The sequence below is a fragment of the Mercenaria mercenaria genome, unplaced genomic scaffold (genome assembly GCF_021730395.1).
Source record: "Mercenaria mercenaria strain notata unplaced genomic scaffold, MADL_Memer_1 contig_2204, whole genome shotgun sequence".
NCBI classification, from domain to species: Eukaryota; Metazoa; Mollusca; class Bivalvia; order Venerida; family Veneridae; genus Mercenaria; species Mercenaria mercenaria.
This window is the reverse complement of record NW_026460248.1, coordinates 2,410-13,223: the sequence shown is the minus strand read 5'-3', so window position 1 is coordinate 13,223 and position 10,814 is coordinate 2,410. Positions and strand designations below refer to the sequence as shown.

At 34.1% G+C, this 10,814-nt stretch overlaps 1 protein-coding gene across 1 annotated transcript; it reads left to right on the top strand.

The window, feature by feature from the left end:
- Positions 1 to 1,824: 1,824 nt before the first annotated feature.
- LOC128552250 (uncharacterized) lies at positions 1,825 to 9,966 on the top strand. Its single transcript, XM_053533279.1, has 5 exons — positions 1,825 to 1,900; positions 5,834 to 5,944; positions 7,337 to 7,408; positions 9,371 to 9,478; positions 9,760 to 9,966. The coding sequence occupies exons 1-5, from the start codon at positions 1,897 to 1,899 to the stop codon at positions 9,840 to 9,842; spliced, it is 378 nt and encodes a 125-aa protein (XP_053389254.1). The 5' UTR covers positions 1,825 to 1,896; the 3' UTR covers positions 9,843 to 9,966.
- Positions 9,967 to 10,814: the final 848 nt, after the last annotated feature.

Genomic DNA, 10,814 nt, shown 5'->3' with positions numbered 1-10,814 from the left:
TCGAATTATTTGCCCCTCAACGATTTTGTAGTTTCGAACGCTTGGGTGTAGATTTTTTCATATGAAGAAGCCATCCACCAGGTTTTTAGATGATCGGTGTATTTACCCGGATGCCAGCCCATGCTTGAAGAGACACCTAGATGTGTTCCTCCACTATCAAAAGCTGGAAAATCGACATGCAAACTAAACTGTATCGATACGACTCTAAACCCAACAAAAAAAAACGAAAAGCTTAAAAAGATTGTATATGATAGAAATGTAGTGATAATGGCGTTGATACCTTGAGATTTTTGGTTTTGGTAAATACATTATATCCCTACATCGATTATTGCATTTATCTTCCTGCGCAGTTGTTTCATTATTATTGTGAATTTTTGCCATGATTTAATGGCCATATTAAAAAGAGTAATAACTTAAAGATTTTAATATTTATGGTATCAGTTTGATAACGGTAAGTCTACTTGAAGGTATCTTGCGGTTATTTTGATAACTCCAACGTTATAAATCCGTCGAATATTGGCAGAAAATCTTTAGTTCTTTAAAACGTTGAACTTATTGAGCCGTGATACAGTTGATTTTTTGACTGTCGTAAGATCATTTTCTTATATCTTAATATGTTTCTTCTTTAAAATTATAGGAGTTAGAAACTTACTAAAATAAGTATTATATATTTATTCTTAAATTTGAATTAAATATATTCCAAAACGCTTAATATGGAAAATAAAAGATATTAAACAAATTTCAAATGAAGCAGAATACTGGAATGCTAAGACTTGGACTATGAGGAGGAAGCTGATAAGTCTTATTAGTTATTATAATTTCTCCTGCTGTTGTTGTTGTCATCATCATTAATATCATCGTATTATCATCATCATTCATATTACAATGTATGATTATTATCACGATTATCATTATTATTAGTGTGTAGTTATTATTATTATTATTATTATTATTATTATTATTATTAAGACGTATAATAATTATTATTTATATTACAATTATTGTTATTTTTATTAGAATTATTACTATTTTAATACAGTTGTTGAAGTAAGTAAAAGAAACACATATTATGATATGAAACGTTTTTAAGCAATATGAAAAATAAAATACGTTATTTCTAAACTGTTGTTTTTTGCTATGAAGAATTTCAGAGGGATTACTTGCTTAATGAATGCCTTTGACTTGATATCTTTATATTGTGAAATAAATTTACGTCAAATTTAAGTCAAATACTAACTACAGTTAAGTGTCGCTTTTAGCCACTTTTACTGTACGTCTTTATGACAGAAAATAATTTACTTATATCAAAGACGAACAAATTATATAAATACATGTAATAAAATATTGGAGATGTAACTTAATGCCTTTGAGAGATTGTTCGTTTATACCCAACATAAAGGACGTAATATGCAGGAAGTGGATAATGTCATAGGTATAAAAGAACTAAATAGATTATCAAGCAACACATCATGGGCTATCAGAAAATGACGGAAAGAAAAGATCGTAAACTTTATTCCGAGTTATAGTGACAATTTCATGTCTTTTGTAAGCCAGTTTCTACTTCTATGTCATTATGGACCTATTTTTGAAATTGTTATGGCATTTTCAAGATGATTTTTACATTTATAGAAATGTTAACAAATCTAATTACACATGTGTTCATACCCACATTTTACTTGTCAGTTTGGAGGATGTCAGACAAAAATCTCTCTTAGATGATACATGACCCCTACTTTTCTGGATACGGTCATTTTTGAACATGAGGTTGATGATTATTTTTTAAATGTGTCTGGCTATAAGAAGATTATTGTTTATTTCATATAGAACATGGAGCAAATTCATTTACTACCTTGCATGGTCGATTTACGCATGCGTCATCCCGGCTAGTATTCTGGAATGGGTAATTAGTAATTTTGTCATTTAAACGTATTTTATCATTTAGTCTTTGTTCAGATTATAAAATACATTATCATTACTATTCAATCAATGCATGATGATGAAATCTTAAGTTGTATTCCATTATGAAACAAAAATGCGATTGTTCTCCTTATCGTCGTATTTCTGACTCAAGTTAATTGCTTGGTCCAGAATATATGCTGAAGCACGCCAAGATGCCATTAGGTTTTGGACTTTATTGCTTGGCTTTATTTTTTCGATGTGATAGATTGAGGTTTATGAAACTATGAGCAACAAGCTTAGAAATGACCTTGATAACAACAAATATGGCGGCGGAAGTTGATTTATTTTACTTTCCTTTTAAAAATTTGCATTCATTGGTCATATTATTTCTTGTAGAAGATCAAAATAAAGTAAATTTGATGTTTTAAATCTTGAACGTTATGTATTGTTGGTTTGTATGGTTTCATTTAACTTTAAACCTGTTTGATAGTGAAATTGATCATGTAAATGGCTGTGCTGTAACTAACAAAGAAACATTTAATACATCACACATTATACGAATAGCATTCTATGTCTTTACTTAGTGAGTATGAATAGTGTGTATTTCTTTTTAAGCTTTTAATATCAAACTAATTAGCCATATATTAAAAAATATCTAGTACTTTATTTTAAAATAAAATATTTCAAAATTGGGCAAAGAAATCATTTCAAATTTTTAACAAAGTAAATAATGTAAGATTATTCTAAGTCTTGTTAGGGAATTTTTTCCAGTCACATTTTATTATATTTCTGCACGATTACGTATTGTTCTGTTCATCTGTTAAGCGAATCATTTGCAACTTTGGTCAGTGTTCCGTTTGACTATAATACCAACTTACAATACCATCTAGAATTACGAAGTCTATGACAATCCTTACAGCTTAGTTTGTGCTGTTAGGGTTAAGGATAAAAAGGCATATATGACACTAATAAGCAGAGGTTTAAATATGAAATCCAGAAAAATAATTTTTATGAAACTTAAAAATGAATATATAAAACATACAGCTTCGTCGTATTTGTTCCTCTTGGAAACATTGTTGTCACCATCATCGTTAGGAAAACTTGTAACAACAAGAAGTCTCTATGTCTTACCCTGTGCAGATGAAAGGGACATGTCCATGCGTCTTAATATTTTCCAAATGTTGGTTTGATCAGAACTTACATATGTGTTCATTTAATATATAAAATTAAAAAAGACAGAAAACAACTACATTCAATGAATGTTCGATGATGATAAGAAATGTTTCTCTCTGGTCTATACCCTAGACCCTATTTTGCTCTTCACTGAATTTGATATTTACAGCACTGTATTCATTCGAGTATAATTCTTGAGAAGATTATATCTAATGGAATATAGATTTGAATTCCCATCCAATTGTAGCGGCGAAAAATGAAAACATTTTCTTTTTTCAAAAGCATGACCACGAGATATTTCATAAAAATACAGCAATAAATTATTTTCTTAAACGCATGACAATGAATATAATGCTTTAATCTTTGCTAGCTTCGGCCATCTAATTTGTCTCGAAGTTATGTCTTGAGTTGCCATGTTTTTTGTAGTTTAATAATATGCTATCGCCTCTGCTTACCTTGTTTGGCTGATTGCTTAGTATGTGCTATCTGCTTGCTTGTAAGTTTCTGTGCTTATTATTGTATTGTACACTGTCTGTAAATGTGACATGCTCTCTTTCATGTTGTTTGTCATTTGCTACTGTGAGGAAGTTGCTGATCAGTTCTTTCCAAATCTGATTTGGGGGGATACAGTTTTTATCACCATTTCTTAAGCATACACTTTTGTGTTGTTTTTTGTATTGCAGATCTTATTCTCCTTTCTTATGGCAGTTTTTAGACAGCAGTGTCTAGATCAGCAGCTTCAACACAGATTTTAACACTTGTATTATTACACATGCTCATCTAGTTCTATTTAAATTAGTGTGCTTAATAATTTCTCTTTTGTAGCTCTTTTATAACTTTGTTAAACTTGTTTTAATTTGTTGTATAGTCGGTTCAAAAGCTCTTCAGAGCTTATGTTTTGTAATGTTGCCTTCTTGCCGACTCAAAATAAAACTTATTGTATTGTATTGTATTGTAGCAGTCCATGTACTACCGTAGTTCAAATGCACCAACGCAGCTTAGGTATCGGGGTCTGTTTTCTGTACCTCTTTGGAAATGTTGGCCGAGCTGTGTGCTTCTCGCAAACCTGTTGAAATGTAATTCCTGTCGTTGTTGTGGGACAACGTCATTTGTTTTGCGAAGAGATATTGCAAGCATTTGGTTAAAAATATCGAATAAGGCTATTAATGGTGCAGCGAAATATTTGACAATTTACAATAATCTTTATTAGCAATGACAACTAACGTTATAGGGGGACATCGAGGAAATTATGATCTGTGTAAAGTAAAAGGGATAACAGATTATTAGTTTATATGTTGTGTGAATAAAGAAATGTCTTCATTAAATGAAAATAAGTATTAACATTGGTGTAAATAACATCACAACTGTAACATATCATGGACGGTGAATTAACTTTTGACAGAATAAAGTATCAAAACGCTGGTCATAAGATAATTCTAAGTAAACATTTATCATGTATTCTTCTTCTTTTGTACCAAATGTTACCCTCGCCCGATCTAACAAACGATGTTTAGAGGAAATGGGAAATGCGACTGGATAGTTGGCTGCTTGGCCGACCCGTTGCTAAAACCTGAAATTCGAATTACTTTTAAAGAGATTCCAGTGCATTGAAAAATTGTACACCTGCTATGTTTGTAAAATATCTTGTGAGACATTTTTAAAGGGATTCCAGTGATACTTTAACACCATGAAAAATAGATCTATGTGAGGACAGACCATGAATTACAATATATGTGCTCTTGGACTTCAAAATGTGTATTCATGCAATATTAGAACACGAGACTATGTGGTTCCAACTACTTCTAAACTTTTAAAGGATTCCTGTAAATCTATTTAAATGATAGTCTTAAAACTTGATACATTTCTGCTGTTAAGACCGTTTCTTACATATTAATTAAGCTGGTCCGTTATGCATGAACAGAATGTTTTAAATTTAAGGTAAGATTATTTTAACATTTGAATCCCTTAGATTATCTGTTGAATATTTCACATGTTTACAGTGACATAAATTTTTGTCCTGATCAAATTTTCCATGTTTTGGCATTTACTCTATTCAGTATCAGTAGCATATACCTATATTGCTTTCTTTGAACAACTTTTATAAGGCTGATATAACCTGGCTACAAACTTCAAGTTGGCACTTATTTGTTAGTTAACAACACAAGATGTTTCACAGTCTGATATCAATTTCTGAAAAAAAGTGTTATTTGAGCCGTTATTTGAGCCGAAAAAAGTATGATCCTGGATAAATATTTGAATCAAATGAAGACTTTATTGTAGGCTTAGAGGCCTAGGTATTTTTCTTATCCTGCAAACTCTGCACAGATTACTTCTAGACATTGGAAAGGCATGCATAAGTACTATAGATGGATTTGAGCAAATTTAATTTGATATAATTAGTCAATAATTTGGAAAAGAAAAACGTGTAAAGACCGCTTTAAAAATGCTATGGGAAATTGTGACATTTATCAACAAACACGATTTTTTAAAACCCGCGGAATGTCACAAAGTGAGATATGTTAATACAGCTACTGACGGAAAGAGAAAATCGGTATTAGAGGTACAGCATTGCAGATAACATAGATAGACTACTTTACCATTAGAGACATGGTTAAGTTAGACATACTGTGTTCAATAAACAATTTACATTCTGCAAATAAATTGTTACTCTTCAGAGAAGAGTGTTTTGAGTAAGCCTCTGTAACATCCACTTTTGTGATTAATCCATTCACATTATTTTTTTTCCTTTAATCTGTTGCAGCAGCTCAGAACAGTCAGGCAGTGTACAGATCAGGAGAGATTAGTTTTAGAAATGGGAATAATCTGAATGTCATAAACCTTCATCTCCCGTTTAACGGCTCTGAACGATCAGGTATGTGCTAAAATTACTCTTAAATGTTACATTGGTTTAAAGTCATCCCGAAACAATATCGGAAATAGGGTCTATGGCTAGACAAACAGCTTTTTAATGGTGAAGAAAGCCTGTCTGGGCATCATTTAAGGTACGGCACCTGGGTAGCACCAGTGGAATAATTTGCTTCCTCACAGAAAAGAAATGTACAAGACTTCTCAACTAAACCCGGAATGTCTCCCCCGAAGTATAATAGTAATAGGCAAGAAGTCAATAGGAGACAGGAGCGAAAGTCAAAGAGACACTGATGGTTGGCATAGTGGCTGAAATGCAATAGGGATCATCTACTCGGCATGTCCAATCATCCCACGAAGTTTCAGAATTCTGGGTCAAACTGTTCTCGAGTGACTGGCATGGATTGGAAACGGGTTTTCCATATTCTGGTCCCTATGACCTTGACCTTTATTCAAGTGACCAAAAAATCACCAGGGGTCATCTACTCAACATTCTGAGTCAATTGATTTTCAAGATATTGATGATAAAGGTTTTCCATGTCCAGGCCCTGTGACCTTGATCATTGATCGAGTGACCAAAAAAACAGTAGGGGTCATTTACCCTGTAAGTCCTGCCACTAACAAACCTAATAATTAATAATGTCTCCCCAGTAGATGCGGGGGTGGAGGGGGTGGGGATGGAGACATAAATATTCAGACTTCCTCTTAATCAAATGCAAGGCTAAGACGCAAGGTATTTTACATACATGTACTAGTATATCATAAGCAAGTATCCCATTACCAAGTTTGAACTTGGTCCCAGGAACGAAACAGTTCGGTTGCTTAGAATGTTTACAAAGAGTTCATAAGAATTTTTTTTTTAAATAAGATTTTTTTTTTTTAAATCTTTCTCCCTAAAAATGGAAGACTTAGATAAAACTGTTTTGTTCCTGGGGCCAAGTTCAAAGAGAGTTAATTATGCGTCTATCGGGCCAAAGCTGCCACAGGAATTAGAATTTCAGATAGAGATACATGACGAAAACGTTTTAAAATCGTCTACGGACAGATAAGACATTATATAGTGTTACATATTGCGGTCCTCTACCAAAGTTGTTTAAACTGGATCCCTTAGGCTAAATTTGTTTCCGACACAGAGCTCAGTGTATTACATCGAGCTGAAAGAAGAGACCCTTTTTAAAATCTCCTTTCCTGGAAGTACAGATGATTTTTTTTAACATAGAAATTTTACATGAAGCAATGCCCTCCTTAATATTTGTTGACTGGTTCCAGTTTGCCCGGCCAATCGTTTAAAAGGGGTTGTGTGTATTGTTTTAACCGCTTGATTACTAGTATGGAAAATGACTATTCACCTTTCTTGTCCTCTTGTTTCCAAAACAATTTATAATTCTTTTTATTTCAGTTCCCGCATACAGTCAAAACAGTTTTGCTTTTTGGAAGGTAACTGGGCGAACAAATGGAGTTGAATCGCAAAGTAAGTACATGGTAGTCTTGAATGTTAACAATTACAAATAGCTTGCTATGTGTAGTTATTCCATCTCGTGAAGTAGTTCAAAGATTATATCATACCGCTGTGGGTGAAATATTTCAGTTTTCCAGTATGTTTTGCATGTTGGTAACTGCTAAAGAATTCAAAATAGTGCGGGGTTTATTTGCATTCAAGAAAGTTATGTTGAATATTTCTTAGTATCAATAGTCTAAATAACAAACTAGAATTGTGTTCAATGTACACTCTGTGCCTACCTCTAAATAGCAAAGTTTAGTACAGACAATCTTCACATGAAGGATATTTGACTAAACGTTTGAAGCAAATTGTATTCAGATAAGGTTGTGCATCTGAGCAACTCTGAATCCATTCCTCCGAAAAATGTATGATGAATTGGACACACCAAATTTCTTCACTACGGGCTATTTTGTGAAATTAAGAAAGGGCCATAATTCTTGAAAAAAAAATAGCCACAGAAAGAAGTCCACTATTTATGGTCATCTTTACATAAAAGGTCCTTCATCTTTGAAATTTTCAAGCATATCCTTTTAATAGTGTTTGAGGAGTTGGACACATAATATTTTTCCCAATTGACCGCAACAGTTCATTCCTTTACGATAATCTGCAGATCGAACTTGTTCATCTGTGAAATTCTGAAGTAAATCAAGTACATAGTGTGGGAGGAGTTGGACACACAAAATTGTTCTCTATATCCTATATAGCAAAATTATCAAAGGGCCAAAACTGCGCAGAAAAAAATGTCCTTCTTTTAAGATCATCTGCACAGCAAGCTTGTTCATCTGTGAAACTTTGAAACAAACTCCTCCCTCCCCTCCCCCCATTTTATAATAAGCCCCCACGTAAATGTAGGGGCATAATAAATTGAAATTTCATCTAAAATATTTTCTATGGCATAACGCCTCTCTTTGCACAAATAATTCAAGTGTACATACGTGTAGGATGTAACTTGGAATGATCAGAATCGTGTAATCAAAAGTTTTGATAATGTTCATAGAATAAAAGAGTTGAAGAAATTGTACACATTTGAAAAAAATCTGGGTTATGTCCCAAAAAGTGGGCATATTACAATCGCACTGTACGTCCGTCCGTGTGTGTTTGTCCGTCCGTGCGTCTGTGTAAATTCTTGTCCGGACTGTAACTCTGCGATCCATAAAGGGATTTTGAAATAACTTAACATAAATGTTCACCATAATGAGACGGCGTGTCATGCGCAAGACTTAGACCCCTAGCTCAAAGGTCAAGGTCAAGCTTAGAGGTAAAATATTGACCGGGTCTGTTTCGTGCCCATGTCATGCGCAAGACTCAGACCCCTAGCTCCAAGGTCAAGGTCACACTTAGAAGTCAAAAGTTAATATGGTCTGTTTCGTGTCCAGTCCGTAACTCTGCCATTGATGAAGGGATTTTGAAATTACGTGGCATAAATGTTCCCCACAATGAGACAACGTGTCATGGGCAAGATCCAGACCCTAGCTCTAAGGTCAATGGTCACACTTAGAGGTTAAATGTTAATATGGTCTGTTTCTTGTCCGGTCGATAATTCTGCCATTGATGAAGGGATTTTAAAATTACTTGGCATAAATATTCTTCATATTGAGATGACATGTCATGTGCAAGACCCAGACCCCTAGCTACAAGGTCAACGTCACACTTGTCAAAGGTGTTTCTTGTCTGGTCAATAACTGCCATTTATCAAGGGATTTGAAAATAATTTTACACAAATGTTAACCATATTGAGGTGTGTCGCGCTTATGACCCGGGTCTCTTTGGTGAAGGTCAATGTCACGAAATGGTGTGTGTGTGTGTGCGCGCGCGCGCGCGCGCGCAGACAACTGTAGCATTCTTGTGCATGCTTCGGGGGCATTTGTCACCAATAGTTACAGCTATTGTTTAAGAATATTTTCATTCATTTTATATTCATAATGTTTTCAGATTCATTCAGTCCAAACAACGGAGAAAGTGACCTAACAAGATCTGGATCACATGTTAGATGTGAAGAAAATGTTCGTCACACTCCAAAAGATGCTCTGGTAGTATCAGGTTTGTAGAAAAGATTCTTAGCAATGAAACTTGTGAGCATAAAAAGTTGCGGTATGTGAATTTTATCAAACATACTTGTTGTGTTGTCTATTTTTATTTTATATATTTTAAAGAAATTATATATGTTTACGGTTGTAGTAATTAATAAAAACTGACGACTGACATCTGTGTGCAGCTTTACATGCATGCATAGTTACAACATTCCTACGGCATATGTTTTAAAACCTGTACATATATTCTATTTAGTAATTGTGTCTTGCACATTTTACTTTCAATTTTAGGGAACAAGTTCGCACCCGATAATGAATACTGCATTACTAATGGTGTGAGGGAAATGACGTTTTGTCGAACAACCAGCGAATAGCACGGGCAGAACGATTCTTGAACGCGAGGAACTTACTGAACAGAAAGAACATACACTTTATTGGTGATAACACACTAGTATCAATATGTTCTGACTGTGAGTAATTGACTTGAAATGATAATGTGTAAACAGCATGAATAACAAATGAATAAATTGGTTTTGCGAATGGGTTGTTATGATATGTGCTCATTTTAGAAATTTTAAAGGAATATTATTTTGTAGTTTAGATCTGTAGTCTAACTGACAGTTCTTTCACCTAGTAAAACCTTATTTAAACAAGCAGGGAAAGTCTTATATTTTTCACTATTAACATCCATTCCAGTTAACCTATGCCACTGTTGACATATAGATTTCAATTAATTTACCTGCGTTAGCTGCCATGCGAAATCGCCATGTAAAGTCGTTGTAGGTGTATACCCTCCTACCCTGAAGTAGAAATGCATTGCTCTAAACAGAATGTATGCATAAGTTCTTTCTGTCCCAAATTGCAGCCCCATATGATATTATAGGCCAAACCATGGAGTCTAATAGCTTAACAAAGATATCATAAGGCATCGGCCCCGACGCTTTAGATTTAGTAATAAGTAGCCCGACTCGCATTCTGAAGTATACACTGAGCCGCCATGATATGATCCAGAAACCCATCTAGTAACATACATAAGTAAGTAAATTGCCCTACAACATTAAGACTGTGCTCCCCACACGAAAAACAAAGAAAGATCTGCCCGTCGACAGTGGTCTAATATGAACAATATTATTCTTTGTTGGCTTACCAAACATAGCATTTGATGTGCACCAATTAACCAACACTGCTCAACTGCATATCGAAAAATGCCAGCCTCAACATCATCTACATTAGTTCCTTTAATAGTAATATCAATTTTAGTGACAAGAACAGACTAAACAGAAAAAGCGATTGTTAGCCGCGTCGCAGTCCGCAGTTTACATCAAACCAGTCGCTTGATACAGTGA

What these genes read in the sequence shown, in the direction of transcription:
- LOC128552250 (XM_053533279.1), top strand. An exon ending in TAACGGCTCTGAACGATCAG is followed by an intron (nt 5,945 to 7,336) that starts GTATGTGCTAAA and finishes TTTTTATTTCAG; the next exon opens with TTCCCGCATACAGTCAAAAC. An exon ending in AGATGCTCTGGTAGTATCAG is followed by an intron (nt 9,479 to 9,759) that starts GTTTGTAGAAAA and finishes TTTCAATTTTAG; the next exon opens with GGAACAAGTTCGCACCCGAT.